Genomic DNA, 18,194 nt, shown 5'->3' with positions numbered 1-18,194 from the left:
ATAGGGCAGAGGAAGGTTTCCATTGAGGCAAATCAGTGGCAGTTGAAATTTAATGAATGAGCACTTTGGGCAGAAGTTTATTAAAATAAATGGATTTGAAGCATTAGCACAAAATAAGTGGGGGAGCCGGGTGGTCGGGCTGGGAAATAAATTGCAGATTTTGTTCAAAACCCAGATAGTGTGATAAAACGCAAAGGGGAGGAAGTGCTGGGACAAGTAGCCCAAACTGAAAAATAGCTGAGAAAAGCTTCATATACCTAAAACCGTGCTTGTGGTTGCCTTATAGTTTTGTATAGCTCACTGGAGCTGGTTAAATGCAAGTCCGACCAGAGTTAGTGCTCATGATTGATTTAATGAGAGAAACAGCAGAAGGAATCCAAAATGGTGGAGTTAGTGTACAGTCCAGAGGCCTCAGTTCAATGCAACTGTACTCCAGCACCCAGTATGGACTGCAGTGGCATCCAATGGCTTGCTGACGCAACAGGGATCATTCTAACCCAACATTCCCATTGGAAAGTTGGCCTCCTCAATACTACTTGACATGGACTTGTGGTATCAGGAACAACTGGGCTGGTAGAGCCAGCATTCCATTCAATCCTGACTCTCACCTCCTTGGAAGGTTCACTTAAACTTGCTCCCGATATTTCGCAAAAGGTGGATGTCACACATGAAATAGAACTCTGTTCAGCTTTGTCACGAGGTGAGCTACAAGAGAAATGATTCTGTCACCTCCCATCTCCCATAGTGGGAGGGTGCACAGTGGCTCAGTGGTTAGCACTGCTGCCTCAGAGCACCAGGGACCCAGGTTCAATTCCAATCTTGGATGACTGTCTGCGTGGAGTTTGCACATTCTCTCCCTGTCAGGTTTCCTCCCAGCTGTGCAGGTTAGATGGATTAGCCATGGGAAATACAGGGTTACAGGAATGGGGTGGATCTGGTTAGGATGCTCTGCAGAGGGCCAGCACAGACTCATTGGACTGAATGGCCTGCTTGCACACTGTAGGGACTCTATGATCTCATGCGAACAACAGGTACAATTGTTATTAATCCTTAAGCTGGTAGCAAGGAATTTAAGAATTTCTTTCTGCTTTTAATGTGAAGGATGAGCCGTTTTCGTAATGAAATACATTTATGGTGGTTGGAAGCTTCACCCTTTGTAGAACTTGGCACCAAGAAGCAAAACAACAAAAGAAACAAATACTGGATGACACCAGTCCTTGTGCTTGTTTCACCAGAACTCCATGGTTGCACCGGATCCAACTTGGATACAGTTATGCTGTAAATTCGGGTCAACTCTGAGTTCTCCCAGTATTTCCTATGTAGCTGTGTTACAGCAGTAACTGGCCTTCTTTAAATGCAAATTAAAAGATTTATCGGGCACCACATGATTCTATTATGAGACCCATAGTTTCAATGAAGGAAGGTTTTGTACTTGAAATGATTGAAAACTAACATTCAAATGGAGGTAGGTACAGGGAAAAACTGGCACCATGAGTAGGGGCCTATGGTCATAAGGTGATTGGCAGAGCAGAGACTGCCTGCGCAGAATAGTGTGCATCAGCAGGGATAGGTGCAGAGAAGGGAGGGGGGAAGAGGATTCAGGGGAATGAGCCACTATCTTCTTGGGAGAAGACCCTCCCCAATATCAGGGAAGAACAAAGACAGATACCACTTCAATCTTACTGACCCCCTTTCCACTATTCTACACAACACCTGCAGGATCAGTGAAACGTCCTCCTAGTGACTAGTTCTCTGTTGCATCTTAAACTCAATATCAGAAAATTACGACAGAAAATTGACTGCCTGTATTAGGTAATTGTGATCACAAAAGAACAGTTAAGGGATTCCAAACAATGCCTTAATAATGGTGAAATCCCACCTAATTTATAATGTCAAAGTCAAATATGATGTTATTTAATTACTGCCTGAAAAGTTTGAAAGCCTAAACTTTCTCGGTTCTCTAATAATCTGCAGATTTCTCCCCCTTGATTTGGAATTTTCACAAACTAAACCATTCTGTTGGGGTGGCTTGTTCCCCAAACTGCCCTCCTGAGAGAGGAAAAAGTAAACTTGCATCTAAGCTCAATTCTGGTTGGGAAGCTGGAATTCCAACAGTACTGAGAGGGATTCTGAACACCTTTGTGCTTTCCTGTCTGGCAAAGTGGCATGGAGAGGCAATCAACGTTTATTAAAACAAACTGAAAAGCATACAGAATATAGCAGGATACTCACTGGTTCTTTGCCATCCATTGCTTCAATCCATAAGCTTCTGTTGGCTTCTGAGAGCGCTTGGAGTGTGACAGGGCCTTGCCTGTGAAAGGGAGATTTGTTCAGAATTTACTGGACATATGAAAAACAAAATTGAAAGACTGGCTTTCATATATTTCAAAACCCCCAGATAGCTCACAAAGCTCTCAATTGCCAACGAAGTAATTCTGTAAAGCACCATCAATGCTGCAAATGTAGGAAATGTGTTCGGCATTTATTGCACAGAAAGATCCCACACATAGCTAAACGATGATCTGTTTTTGATCAGATTTTGACGCAAGATAAATATTGCCAGAGGCAGTAGGTTGAACTCTGATGTGATAAAGGGTGCAGAAGTTGATCACTTTTGGAATTTGGATTTCAAAATACAGGGGTGTTTGTTACTTCAGTAAGTGTTTTCTTTTTTAAAAAAAAAATCAGCAGGTCCTTCTAAAACAATGACTTAAATCCAATGTTTTGTCAGCGAGCAGGTGACTGCATACCCCTGTGGTGTTAGATAGAGGTATGGAAAGACGTTTACACTATTAGGTTTATGACAGACAGAGTAAATGTGCAGGGCCCTCAGCTTTGTTTTTTTAGTTCAAGAGATCCTAGGAGCAAGGCTTTTTTTTTGCTTTAAATACAATTCAGAAGGCACAAGTATTGAGTTCAAAAGCAAGTTTAGTTTCTCTCCTGGAAAGATTAATCAGGTCAGTTCAGGGAACAAGTTGCAGTGGAGTTTAGTTTATTAAACTACCAAACCAGGGAGAGATACCTGCAGCTTATCAGACAGCTGAGAAAGTTTAGGCTCTCAGGCTTATGAAAAGCTCTTGTCAACAGTTCTTTTTAATGACTTATCTTCACAGTCCACAGCAAAGGAAAAATCAGGAATTGGTTAAATAGAACCCCAAAAAGAGTAGAGACAGACAGGTAATTTCTCTGGGCTGGAGCCTGTGATAGATAGCATCAGAAAACAGGTTGAAACTTGGTTTTGTTATGTGTTGAAATCATTCTAGCTCTTTGTACTTATTTATGTTTCTTTGTTTTTGAAATTATTATTTTGTGTCACTTTTGTCTTATTGAAGAAAATATGCAGCCTCAGATAAATGTCTCAGTGACTAAACATCACATTTACGAACTTAAAAAAACAAATGGCAAGTCAGATTTTATTCAACCACAGAGCCAGAAAAGATGGGGGATTGCATAACATTTATCTGCCTGGTCTTGAATCAAAAAGGAATTAAACAACACTCTTTCCATCAACACTTCGTACAGCATTTTTGCTTTTTGGTGTTCGTGTAGGATTCAGTAATCATTGCAACATGGTTATTACAGGCTTAAAGAAGGTATAATACTAAGTCAAAACCTCTGCTGAACATGTTAATTATGCCATTGCCATTGCTGATTAGAGCATATCGCTCTTGATAATCTTTGAAAACCTTCAGGTGCTATCTCAGTCTATGCTCCAGTCAATGGCTTTCCTTTCATTGAAGTAAAATACTGGAGAAGCTCAACAGATCTGGCATCAGCTGTAAAGGCAGAAACAGTTAACATTTCAAACCTGGTCTGTCTATTCGTTAGACTCCACGGATGCTACCAGGCCTGCCAGCTTTCTCCAGGAATTTCTGTTCTTTATTTCAGATCACCAGTATCTGCAGTATTTTGCATTTTAAAAAAAATGGCATTCCTTTACCTTTCAAACATCTCTATATCAAAGCAGAATCGCTTGTCAATGGATTCCGATTTCCTTCTAATGCAGGATTTCAGCTTAAATTCCTACAGAAAAGTACACAATGCAGAAGAGGTTACAAAGGCCAATAGTCCACTTCAGTGTTTGAAATATTTTCTTGAGGACCCAAATAACAGACTGTGTTCTGTCCAAAGTCCAAAGCTGACACTGCAGCAGCAACTTACAGCTTTCGTGTAGCTGACAAAAAAAGCAGGTAAAATCACTCTACAGGAGCATAATGAGACAAATATCAATCCTAGACCAAAGGAAGAAACACTAGAATGGGTGACCAAAAACTTTGATGCCTCAGGACCTTGAAAGAGGCAAGAGGTTGAGGGAGGAAATTCTGGGAATTGGAGCCCAGGCTGCCAGTGGTGGAGAAATGAACATTAAATATTCTTGGGATGCCACGAATTGAAGAAGCTCAGCTTTCTTGGAGGGTCTAGAAGAGATAGGGAGCAGTTCCTCCCTTTCAGAAAAAAAAAGGACAAGGATGCACTGAAAAATTAAATGCCAGTGTAGGTTCAGTGAGCAGAGGAGTATCGTGACATAGAACCTGATGTTTTTGACAGTACCATGGTGAAAAATAACCATCAGTGGAACAAGCTAATTATAATGGACAGATCTACAGATCGAAAAGTCTCCATTCGCCCACATCACAGATAGGTTCTCAGGTTTTCCCAAAAGGAGAAGAGGCAGCGGTGAATGTCAGCTTTGACAACAGCCTAGAACTGGAAGCTCAGAGCATTCAGAATGACAACAGAAAACCCAAGCAGAGATAAAGCCAAAGACTCCATCGGCTGTGCTAAGCGTGTCAATGATTGACAGGTCAAGCATTTTTTTTAATTAACGGGATGAGGGTATTGCTGCTAGGCAGCATTTATTACTCATCCCTAATTGCCCAGAGGGCAACTCAGAGTCAACCTCATGGCTGTGGATCTGGAGTCCTGTATAAGCCAGACCAGGTAAGGATCGAAGTTTCCTTGCCAAAAAGGCATTAGTGATCCAGATAGGTTCTCCTGACATTTGACAATGGATTCATGGTCATCATTAGATTTTTAATTCCAGATATTTTACGGAATTCAAATTCTGCCATCTGCTGTGGCAGAATCTCCCACCTCCTTCCCCCGTGCCCCCTCCCAAACTACCCCTTCCCTCCCAGCATACATACCACCCTCCCCTCATACTTCCACACAGGAATCTCTATTGTATTTGGGGCTCTGCCAAAGGCTCTCCTCAGCTCTTTTTCCAACAAATGGTGAACCTTGCTCCTCTCAGTCTTCTGCATGGAAAAGGGCCACCAATCAGCAACAGATTCCCCATTTGCAGGGGACACAGGAATGGAGTGGACAACAACAGGAAAGGCTGCTTCAAATCAATCCATCAGTGCAGCACCAGAGTGTGTCACTGCCCTGGTCTCAACCTGCTGTATGCCAGTGCCTGGCCCAATTCCTTCAGATGGCTATTGGCATGCACAGTCTTGACTATGTCCCTGTTCATTCAGCTGACCAAGACACAAAGGAAGTAGGCCACTCAGCCCGTTAAGTCTGCTCTGCCATTCAGTGAGATCATGGCTGATTTGATTATGCTCAACTCCATCTTCCTGCCTTTTCTCTACAATCTAACAACTTCTTTTTAATTGCGACATACCCTAGAATATTAATACACTCCTCCCTAACCTTACCATCATCTATGTCCTTCTCCTTGATGAATACCAATGTGAAGTATTCATTAAGGATCTTAACCACTTCCTCTGGCTTCATGCATAAATTCTCTTCGTCATCGAGTAGACCTACCCTTCCCCTAGTTACCCTCTTGCTCCTAATAAAAGTATACAATGCCTTGGGATTCTCCCTAATCCTACTGCCGGGAAAATTTTTGTGGCCCCTTTTAGTCCTCCTAGTTCCTTGTTTAAGTTCTTTCCAGCTTCCTTTATATCTCTCAAGGGTCTACAATATGGTTCCTTTTTCTTTTTGACTAACCTTTTAATTTTGCTTATCATCTGGCTTCCTGAATCTTGCCAGTGTTATCTTTCATCCTCACAGGAGCATTCCGGTTCTAATCAACTGGTCTTTAAAAGACTCCCACATGTCAGAGATGGATTTACTCTCAAACAGCTGCTCCCAATCTAATTTTGCCAGTTTGTGCCTGATGCTGTCGTAATCGGTCTTCCCCCAATTTAGTATTTTCATCTGAGGACCAGTTTTATCCTTATCCAGAACTATCTTAAAACTTATGGATTTATGATCCTTGTTCTTCAAATGCTCCCCCACTAAAACTTCGATGACCTGGCAAGGTTCATTTCCAAAATAAAGAACTAGTATGGTCCTGGATGTGAGTTTGCTCGCTGAGCTGGAAGGTTAGTTTTCAGACGTTTCGTCACCATCCTAGGTAACATCATCAGTGAGCCTCCGACGAAGTGCTGGTGTTATGTCCCGCTTTCTATTTATCTGTTTAGGTTTCCTTGGGTTGGTGATGTCATTTCCTGTTCTTTTTCTCAGAGGATGGTAGATTGGCTCCAAGTCAATGTGTTTGTTGGTGGAGTTCTGGTTGGAATGCTATGCTTCTAGGAATTCTCGTGCGTGTCTCTGTTTGGCTTGTCCTAGGATGGATGTGTTGTCCCAATCAAAGTGGTGTCCTTCCTCATCTGTATGTAAGGATACGAGTGATAGTGGGAGTGATAGAGAGAAACGTCTGAAAACTAACCTTCCAGCTCAGCGAGCAATCTCACATCCAGAACCTCAACTTGAGCTACAAATATTCTCAAAACTCACTAGTATGGTCCTTTCCCCCATTGGGCTATCTACATATTGTTTCAAGAAACGCCCCTGGATGAACCAAATTCTAACCCACTGAAGGTCCTGGCACTAAGCAAGTCCCAACCAATATCGTGGAAGTTAAAATCACCGACTAAAACAGCCCTGTTATTTTTACATCTTTCCACGATCTGCCTACATAGCTGTTGTTCTACTTCCCACTGGCTATTGGTAGGCCTTAGTATAACCCTGTCATAATGAGTTCACCTTTCTTATTCCTGAGGTCCATCCATATTGCCTTGCTGGACAGTGTATCCGTTACATTCTCCTTAAATCAGCCAAACTCTATATCAACTCAAGTTGCAGGAAGCTTGTGGTACTGGAAGTAGCCACATGGCCCATTGGTTTTTGGCTGCACAGAAACAAACTACCCAGCCTTCTGATGACCACCTTCCAAATGCACAATTCACTTCCATTTAGAAGGACAAGGGCAGCAGATACACGAGGACACTAGGACACCACCAATTGCATGTTCCTCTCCAGACCACCCATTGTGACTTGGAAATATGGTGTTGGTCCTTCAGTGCCGCTGGGCAAAAATCTAGAATTTCATCCCTCATGATACTGTGGGTCTAGCGACAATGCATAAATTGCAGCGGTTCAGGACAGCAGCAGACCACTACCTTTTAAAGGGCAAAAAATGCTGGTCCAGTCAGGAACACCCACATCCCATGAATAAATAAAAATTACTCACTTGCTTCATCCCAGGTTTTGGATCACATGGGATCATGGTTAGAATTTTGGTGTCTTTCACATATTTGCAGTAGTATTTCACCCAGGAGAATCCTAGAGCCCCTGTGGAGAGTCAAAAACTTCTTAAAAACTTGCACAAATAGAAATCTGTCTGGTCATCCCTAACTCACATCAGGTTCCCTCAGCAACAAGTGGTCAAGATGTTCTCAGTTTTCGATTAATGCTGCTACAGCTCAGCTAAGAGCCAGTTTGACCAAATTGCCCCTCCCTCACCACATCTAACCCTCCTCCTTCCCCAGAACCCTCACCACCCCTACCCTAGAGGGGCACACAATGATCAAATGCCCTCCCTCAGTGCCTTAAATGTCAAATAAGACACTCATTGGATGACTTTTTGAGGGGATAAATCCTGGTGTGGTCACTGAAAGAGTTAAAGAAATCGAGGAGCATTATTCTGCGCAAAGCTATGCAGGAACCTAGTTATACACCTCCACTTTACCACCCGTGGGCAGATTGGACACGTAGCTAATAGGAAAGGGTGAAGTTCCAGCTGGATCCTGGGTACAGAGGAGCAACGAGAATAACCAAACTGCTGCAATACTACAACAAGACACTAGATGGCACCAAGACATATGGTATGGTACATAATCAAAACTAGGGAGATAGGCTGCAGTTCCGGAGTCAGTGATAACAAAGTGTGGAGCTGGAGGAACACAACAGAAAACTTTTTTCTGAAGAAGGGCCCCGACCCAAAATTCAGCTTTCTTGCTCCTCTGATGCTGCCTGGCCTGCTGTGTCCCTCCAGCTCCATACTCTTATCTCATCAAAACCAAGGCTTTTTCGCACCTCAGATCAAAGACCTCTGAAAATTGAACAGTGTGACTCTGAACAGCTAATTTCAGGAAACTCCACCTGGCAGTGACCACAATAAAGCAATAAAAAAACAAACAAACATTCAGCTCTTCAACCTTGTTCCTCCTTTCAAATGAGATCATGACTGACCAGTGCCTTGAATCCATTTAAACTGACCTTGGCCCATATTGCTTAATACCTTTGAGATAGACACATTTTTGTGAAACAGATTTTAACTTAACAACTGATCCAGCATCAATTGTTGTTTAAGAAAGAGTTCCAAACCCTTACCACCCGTTGAGTGCAGAACTGCTTCCTAACATCTCTCCTGACCAGCGTGGGCCTAATTCTTGGACTATGCCCCTGTGTTCTAGAATCTGCAATTAGCAGAAGGGAGAAACAAAAACAAATCTGGAGTCTCAATGGGGTCTCTGCTCCTTACGTTTCTCCTGAGAGTAGAGGTAGCCTTCAATGGTTGGCTGTCCTGGTAGCTTGCAGGTTTGTGGAGCTTCTTTCATTCTTTTCATGAGATCCTCCATCTCCTCTCGAGTGCCCATGAAGTGATTCCTCGTCTGCAAAAACAACCAAGACCCTTTCAGGTCCCACAGGGACTCAACATAACTCTACTCTGTTGCCCACTGCTGGACAGTGACCTGTTTTGGCACAGACCATGTTCCTGAAATGAACAGGACACACCAACTCTGAACGGCTGAAAAGACAGACTAGAGGACGAAAAACATGGGACGTACGCTCAGGGCAAGTTTCCCCATCACGGATTTTGTGAAATGCTCCCCTTTTAATTTTCTGTGACTGTGGGATTATCGTTTGCAAATTCTCTGAAGAACCACCATTTAGAAGAGTTCAGGGGACATGTTTCAATAATAGATTCTTTCAGAAACATAAGGGAAACATTTAATAAATTTACAGGGATTGTTTCAATATCAACCTGCTGCTGATTTATTGCCTGGATTCATTTCAATCAGTGCGAGACATTTGTGTGCATTTCTTATAGATGGATACAGCCCAAGGTGATTCACTGCGGGCACAGAAAGGAAGCAAGTCTTTTGGGCAAAATAATACGTTTGCAGTTTGTGAAAGGTGAAGATGGAAGTGGGCAGGCAGAGCGGTTTAAGGTGGGAGATACAGGAAACCAGGAAGAACATTGGAGAAATCAAGTTTGGAAAGAATAATTTTTTATTCTTGTTACTAGGGGCTATATGACAATCTGGGTCAGTCCACAATAGAGTGGATATTCACCGACTCAGAAGGATTCATATATAACAAGGTTTGGAGGAGAGCTCAGGTTCTTATCCAAGGGTTACGAGAGCAATTTTGCCTACAAAAGGGAAATGTTGATTGACATCTCCATGCAGTTATGATGTTATTTTTCACAGTGATTTCTTTTGTCAGTGTCCCAATGGTTATTTGCACAAGGCATCAAGCTCTTAAAGCTTAAGTTATTGGTAATTCTTTAGAAAATTGTCGGAACACCAGTTCATTTCAAAAAAATTACAGATGGATGTTTCCCTCTCAGCTGTCTTACCCACACCAATAATATAGGAGTCCTTGATTCTGTAAAGTGTACACTGGGCATTGAAGAAGCCAAATGTTGGCATCAAGTGTATGAAGGGCCTTTGGAATGGTCTGACAGGCTTGAGTGGATATGGATGTGACAATGGGGTCAGAGCAGGAAAGTAATGAGGTAATGGGCAGGAGAGATGGCGGGGGAGGATGGTGGTGAAGGAGGGACAGAGGGCGTTGAATGAAACCAAGTACCTGGAAAAATACTTGCAAAGATCCAAGGTGGGCCTTTTAATCAGACCACTTCAGAACACAGCCACCTCAAAGGCTACTTCAAAACTGCTTTGATTCTACCTCCAAAAGGATACTTCATACTGTAGCAGGTTTACCATGTCACAATTTGTCTCAATTTGATCTATCCAGGTCATTAGTGAGAACCTGGCCCAACGAGTTAATTCTAATCTCCACCACACAGCCCTGCTCCCCAATGCCCATCCTCGAACTTTTGGCCTGAAATAAACATCAGAACAGAACTCACGTGCTGCAAGCTTAACTGAAGCTGCTGTTTATAGGGCATGAAATCCTGAGTCAGTTCAAAGGTCAGATGATGGAATGTGAGCAGCCCATGTAGGAATGCCAACACCTGCAGGAAAGAAAGGGACAGCAATGAAGACTCGGACTGGGATTTGGGGAGTGGGGAGGCAGGTGCGGGAGAAATAGGAAGCTTTCCTCAGACTTACTTTAGTCAGAGAGGATGGAGTCTGGCCTTCATTGTTCAGTCAGACAGAAGGCTTCCGTGACATTGATTCACTTGCCTCAGTGCCACCAATTCAACACAAAGACTGCTGAACATTACCATTGCACAGGAAAGTGGAGGATTAGGCTGCAAGAATTTTCTGCCTTACATTCAATTATCAGCATTAATGAAACAGTTAAAACATGTTGCTGTATGTCTAACACATTTTCCACAATGAACTGTTGCTCTAACTAAAGTCATCTCCAGTTTAAGAGGAGCACCGTTCATTGCTTACAAATCGATCAATAGCCGTGGCCCTCAAATTCTCTAATGTTCTCCATCCTCAGAACCCACCAAAATATCTCTCCTCCCCTAATTCTAACCTATTCAGCATCTCCAATTTGAACAGCCCCACCACTGGCACCTTCAGTTTTTATGTTTTAATCCCTCATGGGATAGCATTTATTGGTTAGTATACCCTTTGGGTATAACCGAACAGCTTGCTCAGCCATTTCAGATGGCAGCACAGAGTCTCGTGTAGGGCTGACCAGGTAAGGGCAGCAATTACTTCCCTAAAGGACATTCGTGAACCAGATGTGTACTTAGGACAATTGCAATGGTTCCATGGTCATTATCAGGTTCAATTCTAGTGACTTATTGAACTTAACATAACCTGGGGACCAACACGTCTAGTCTAATAACAAAACCATTGATCTTCCCCTAAACAAAAACTTGCTCCTTAAACTTCACTGCTTCTAGTACACTTTCCTTCATTAAAACTTTCCTTAGAAACCATCAGTCATGGCTTCTCCTGTTTGTTTGGATCTTTCCTTTAAAATAATGTCCTGCTTTGAGTCTTACTATGTTTAAGGCGCCCTGCAAGTAGTTATTGAAAAGTGACTATTTTAACAGGGAGCCAAAGAACAGACTTTACCCCAGTCTGAACCAGTACTGTCAGAAGAGGAAAGAGTAGGGAGGTTGCAGTTATACTGAGCTAAATTCAAAGCTTTAAGAAGCAGGATCTAACTTACCGGCTCTACCACTTCAAACTTCTTCCTCTCGTGAACCTCCTGAATTTTGTACACATACTCCAAAGATGCCTCATAGAAGTTCTGCCTTTCTTTATCAACCTGTACATCTGCCTGTATTTAAACAAAAGGAATCATCAGATCCCATGAATAGGATGCAGAAAACATACAGCAAATTGTCCCCTCACAGGTGGAATTGGTAACAACGATCATTATTTCAGACTGCAGTGAACTGCTTTTAAAACATTATTGCAATAAAAAATTAGGTGAAACAATTTTTCAAAAAATAAAAAAGACACCAAAAGTCTCACTTTTATCGATCGTTTCAACCTACTCCTCAGCTGTCCTTGAGAGAGTGGCAGTGTTTCCTCTAAGCTGGGAACTCTATTGCTTTGGCGTACACCGATCGTAGCATTGATTTCCAAATCTAGACATTACTTCTGTGCATGGCCCTCAAAAGGCCTGCACAGCCAGGAAGAAAATTACAGGGAACACAGTAGAATTGTTATCTTTTTTCACAAAAAACCTTCAGTATCTGTTCCAAATGTCATTTCCACTTTTATTTATCCACTTCAAGGATGCAAGTGTCACTGGCTAGAACAGCATTTATTGCCCATTGCTAAGAATTAAAGAAACATAGAAAATAAGAGCACAAGTAGGCTGATCTTGCAATTCAGTCCCTCATTCCTGCTTTCTCCCCATTCCCTTTGATCCCTCTTGCACTAAGAACAGTGTCTAATTCCTTGAAAACAAGTAATATTTTGGCCTGAACCACTGTCTGCGACAGAGAATTTCATAGGCTCAACACTCCGAAGACATTTCTCCTTATCTTAAGCCGAAATGGTTGTAGGTTGTGACTCCTGGTTCTGGACTCCCAAGTCATCAAAAAATTCTTCCAGTGTTTACCCAGCTTAGTTAGAATTTTGTAGGTCTCTTTGAGATTCCCTGTCATTCTTCTAAACTTCAGTGAATATAATCTTAACTTATCCAGTCACTCTTCATATGTCAATCCTGCCATCTCAGGAATCAGTCTGGAAAAACTTCCCCACTCCCCTCCCCAGCCAGAACATCCTTCCTCAGATAAGGAGACCAAAACTGCACAGAGTATTCCAGGTAGGGTCTCACCAAGGCCCTACATAGATGCAGCAAGACATCTCTGCTCCTGCACTCAAATCCTGCCTTTTTCACCACCTGTTGCACAAGGACACACAGGTCTTACTGCGCCTTCCCCTTTCCCAATCTTTTACCATTCAGATAATAATCTACCTTCCTTTCTTTTAAACCAAATGGACACACTCTTTTTATGTTAATTCTCATGAGATGTGAACATCGCTGGCTGAGTCAGCGTTTATTACCTGTCCCTAGTTGCCTTAAATTTAATCCATATTACACTTCAACTGCCATTGCTCTCTCACTCAATTTATCAGAGTCACACTGAAACATCACAGCATCATTCTTATAGTTTACCCTCCCACGCAACATAGAAAAGCAGATGTTGATACAACAAGCTCCTGTTCCCCACCCACACCATTCATACAAATTATGGAGGAGGCAATATGTTGATAATGCCACATGCTTTATAATCTATTACAGGGAGTGGGCACAACTATAATAAAAGTTTGATAGAAGGGTGGGGAACACAACACAAGCTATGTTCAGTTAGTAGTACTACGTAGTACAGGTAACAAAATGGATTTTCACACAGTATATAGAATTTTACAGTAGCTGTGGCAACCCTATGGTATTCAATGTGGGTTCGCAGTGCGAAAAGGTAGTGAGATTTTAAATTCTTCAATAAAAGAGAATTCTAACAGTTTCCTACATGTTTTCATCTTCTAATGCTTTTGTTCACATGTCAAAATTATTTTGTTTATCTCTTCTCAATTCAATATTGGTTTGTTGAGGCTGCTTCCTTAAATTCCAGAACCGCTACCTATGTACCTTAAGCAGGAAACAGCATGCAGCCAATTTAGCTTTCTTCACTGTTATAATTCCCATAAACCACCTCTGATGGCTCAGGATAAATTTCCTATGTCTTACTTGCCATCCTACTCTGCATACACAATGTCAAATCCTCTTTTACCCAGTTCACTTATAGAATCATAGGATTTTACCGTTCAGAGAAAGACCATTTTAACCATAGTGTCTATACTGGGTCCCAAGAGAGCTTCCCAGTTAGTCTCATTCTCAAGCCCCAATCGCTGTAGCCCTCAAAATTCATCACTTTCAAATATATATCATGCTATCTTTGAAAACTCCTACAGAATTAGCCTATTTCACTCTCCCAGGCAGTGCTTTCCAAATCCAGTAAGTCTAAGTAAATAAATTTCTCCTCTTTTTAGTCCTCACTCTCTTGCTGACAATCGTGAAATAATGACCCCTAGCTACTGATATAACAACTAACGGAAACGGAATTTCCTTCTCTACCCTGTCAAAATTATTCATGGATTTTGAACACAAAGTCACCTCAATTGCCTCTACTACAAAAGTAAGCCCAATCCATTCCAAGCAACCAGCTAGAAACTGATGTCCATTTCAAGCCCACTTACTCCCACAGTTACCTAGAATACACCTCCTCCCACCCACACCCCCTGCAAAAATTCCATCCCCTATTCCCAATTCCTTCGCCTCCGCCGCATCTGCTCCCAGGACGCGGCATTCCACTTCCACACACCCCAGATGGCCGCGTTCTTCAAGAACCACAACCACGCTACCCCGCTCCCGTGCCCCCCTCCCCCGCAGTGGTCGAGAACACCCTTGACCGTGTCTCCTGCATTTCCCGCAACACATCCCTCACACCCCGCCCCCGCAATGACCGCCCTAAGAGAACCCCCCTCGTCCTCACGTACCACACCACCAACCTCCAGATACAATGCATCATCCTCTGACACTTCCGCCATCTACAATCCGACCCCACCACCCAAGGCATTTTTCCATCCCCACCCTTGTCTGCCTTCCGGAGAGACCACTCTCTCTGTGACTCCCTTGTCCGCTCCACACTCCCCTCCAACCCCACCACACCCGGCACCTTCACCTGCAATCGCAGTAAGTGCTACACTTGCCCCCACACCCCCTCCTTCACCCCCATCCCGGGCCCCAAGATGACTTTCCATATTAAGCAGAGGTTCACCTGCACATCTGCTAATGTAGAATACTGTATCCACTGCACCTGGTGTGGCTTCCTCCACATTGGAGAAACCAAGCAGAGGCTTGGAGACCGCTTTGCAGAAGACCTCCGCTCAGTTCGCAATAAACAACTGTAGATCTGAGTCACGAACCATTTTGACTCCCCCTCCCATTCCTTAGACGACATGTCCATCCTGGGCCTCCTGCAGTGCCACAAGGATGCCACCCGAAGGTTGCAGGAACAGCAACTCATATTCTGCTTGGGAACCCTGCGGCCCAATGGTATCAATGTGGACTTCACAAGCTTCAAAATCTCCCCCTCCCCCACTGCATCCCAAAACCAGCCCAGCTCGTCCCCGCCTCCCTAACCTGTTCTTCCTCTTACCTATCCCGTCCTCTCACCTCAAGCCGGACCTCCATTTCCCACCTACTAACCTCATCCCGTCTCCTTGGCCTGTCTGTCCTCCCCGGACTGACCTATCCTCTCCCCACCTATACTCTTCTCTCCACCTATCTTCTCCTCTATCCATCTTCGGTTCGCCTCCCCCTCTCTCCCTATTTATTTCAGAACTCTCTCCCATCCCCCACTCTGATGAATGGTCTAGGCCCAAAACATCAGCTTTTGTGCTCCTGAGATGCTGCTTGGCCTGCTGTGTTCATCCAGCTTCACACTTTGTTATCTTGGATTCTCCAGCATCTGCAGTTCCCATTGTCTCTCATCCCCAACTTCTCCAACATTTCCTTGTATCCAAGATTCCTCATTCCTGGTATCATTCCTGTATATCTCACTTGAATTCTCTCCAGGACCTTAAAATCGTTCTCTAAATAAGGTGCTCCGAACTGAACACAGTGCTCCAAATGTGATCTGACCAATGATTTGCACAGGTGTCACATCACATTCTTGCTTTCATGCTCAATAAAACCCCAAGGATCTTACAAGCTTTCTTAACAACTGTTTTAACTTGCCTGGCCACTTCAGAGAGTTATGCCATTGAGCACTCGGCTCCTAGACTTCCCTCAAAGTTGTACCATTGAGTCTTTATTATCTCTCCATATCCATGTCCTTCTACTAAAATACATTACCTCACAATTCTCTGCATTAAAATTCATCTGCCAAGTGTCTGCCCATTTGGCCAACTTGTCAATGTCCCTCATGGCATTAACTCTCAATTTCCCCGTTCCTACTGAAACAGTAGGGTGGAAGCATGACAGACTGGCAGTGCTGGGGAAGGCAAGCCCCACCAGGTTAAAAAAAACACCATTACCTCCTGAAGTTGGGACTCTTTCTTCTTTGAAGAAAGACCCAGGTGTCGGTCAAGTGCAGAGTAGAACTTCTCACTTTCTTTTTCAAATTTTTTCTTTCTTTCCTGCAGGTAGGAAAAAAGATCAGGCAATAAGATTCCACTCCAAGTCCTGTAGGTCTCTTATCTGCCTCCTTCTTTTAAACCTCCACTATCCTCGCTGCTGGACGGAAATGATTGCCATTTTTCAAAGAAAATCAGAGGTGTTCAGCATTCTACCAATGTCACTAAAACATACTGTCTGGGAATTATCAGAGCGCAGTTTGTGAAAACTTGCTACGTACTGACAAACTGCCATGAAGCCTACAGCACTGCAGTGACTATAAAGCACTTTGGAGCATCTTTACAACGTGAAAGGTCTTACTCTTCACACATCTACCTGTAACAATAATTAGTCAACTGACATCAAAACCCACCTCAGATAATACAAGTTCAAGGATCGACCTCTCTAAATGTTTTCTCTTTTGAATCCGTCATGTTGCTGTGACTCTTTCATTCCTTGGCAAGCCAGAAGATGAAAGGCAGATTTAAAACCCAAGAATTACTCAATATCACAAAGTCAAATGTTGAATTTTGACCCAGCGGCAAAGAAAGAACAGTGAGAAAGTTCCAAGTCTTTTAGGGTGGCCAAGGTTGCTGGGAAACGTTGCCTGCTAAATTATGTCTCTAAGCTAGTATGCCTTTAAGACATGTGCTCATCCTTGCAGAACTGTATGTGACCTGAAAGTACAAATGTCTCATACTCCATCTTCCACACAGATCATTTGAAGCATGAAACACTACTGGAAGCATTCACCTCAGTTAAAATTAGCCTAGACACTGACTGTGAATATAATGTTTGCATATAATAACTGCCTGTATTGAATACCAATTGGATTCTTCAGATACAATGATACCCAAACCCAGTTAGTGTCACGGGAATTTATATAACCATCACTGCATCAGGTAAAATACGCTGACGGCAAATTCACATCATTGTCAAAGTAATTTTAGTGAGTTACTGCAGTGCATTGTGTAGTTGGTACACATGGTGGCAACAGTCATGGAGGGAGTGGCTGTTTAAAGGTGTTGGATGAGATGCCGGTTAAGCAGGTTACTTTGTCCTGGGTAGTGTGTAGCTTCAGATGTTGTTGGAGCTGCACACATACAGGCAAGTGAGGAGTATTCCATCACACTCCTGACTTGTGCTTTGTAAATGGTGGACACTCATTGGGGAGCTAAGTGGTCAGTTACTTGCTGCAGTATTCCTAGCCTCTGACCTGCTCCTGTTGTCATTGTATTTACATGGTTAATCCTGCTCAGTTCTGTTCAAGGGTAACTCCCAGAGCTTTGACAGTGTGGGATTCAACAAGGGAAATGCCATCAAACGTCATGGTGTGATGGTTAGATTAGTCCCACCTCTGTACTTTGAGCCATGTAAATTTTTCCATTTGAGTATTTATCCAAAACCCCTTTGAAAATGGTAATTTTATATATTTCAGGCAGAACATTTCAGATCACAAAACAACTGGCTGGTCAACTTTAATACTCTCATGGTTGAACATGTTGGCAACCGTGAACTGTTCAGGCTGATGTAATGACACTTGACCATATGAGCTACTGGAGCTGGAGGCAATGCTAATACACCACAGCATTAGTCATCAGCACCTGTCAGACTGCAAAGCAGGGGGGGAAACTGCAGGAAAAGCAAACACAGCAAAAAAACAACAAAATTTCTTCTGTGAAAATCAAAACAATATTGAAATCAACTGCAATCCACACTGTTCAGTATTAGGAGGCTAATCGAATCAGTTCTTTCCCTACAGACTTAGAATGGCAGCTGCTATGTGGGAATGAATTGGCTGCAGCGTAGCGCTGCATTAAAATGATAGCACACAATACAAAAGAAGCCAGATTGCCCAAATGAATTATACACCATCCAATTCACTAGCAGTCATCAAATGATAATGAACACTGCACTGTAATCACTGAAACAGATGCCCGTTTTTGGATATCAGATCTCAAAATCAAAAACAACAATTAATGGGAAAAAAAATTAAAAAAACAAAAGGGAATGCTGGTTTCTTCTGAACTGCGGCCAGATATTTACGCATACGGCCAGCTTCTCTCTCCAACCATCTGACCTCTAAATGACCCCCAGAAAAA

At 42.9% G+C, this 18,194-nt stretch overlaps 1 protein-coding gene across 2 annotated transcripts in view; it reads right to left on the bottom strand.

Moving 5' to 3' along the window:
- ophn1 (oligophrenin 1) overlaps positions 1 to 18,194 on the bottom strand; it is a 194,255-nt gene that overhangs the window by 87,850 nt on the left and 88,211 nt on the right. For both annotated transcript variants that reach the window (XM_048544225.2, XM_048544226.2), the window contains exons 5-11: positions 16,014 to 16,115; positions 11,626 to 11,736; positions 10,397 to 10,501; positions 8,780 to 8,909; positions 7,487 to 7,587; positions 3,941 to 4,023; positions 2,233 to 2,311 (exon numbers count right to left, since the gene is read on the bottom strand). In XM_048544225.2, coding sequence (XP_048400182.1) covers positions 2,233 to 2,311; positions 3,941 to 4,023; positions 7,487 to 7,587; positions 8,780 to 8,909; positions 10,397 to 10,501; positions 11,626 to 11,736; positions 16,014 to 16,115 — 711 coding nt within the window. The remainder of the gene's footprint in view (positions 1 to 2,232; positions 2,312 to 3,940; positions 4,024 to 7,486; positions 7,588 to 8,779; positions 8,910 to 10,396; positions 10,502 to 11,625; positions 11,737 to 16,013; positions 16,116 to 18,194) is intronic.

This window comes from Stegostoma tigrinum, chromosome 15, assembly GCF_030684315.1.
Source record: "Stegostoma tigrinum isolate sSteTig4 chromosome 15, sSteTig4.hap1, whole genome shotgun sequence".
Taxonomy (NCBI): Eukaryota; Metazoa; Chordata; class Chondrichthyes; order Orectolobiformes; family Stegostomatidae; genus Stegostoma; species Stegostoma tigrinum.
The sequence above is the reverse complement of the archived record's forward strand: the minus strand, read 5'-3'. Positions and strand labels throughout refer to the sequence as shown.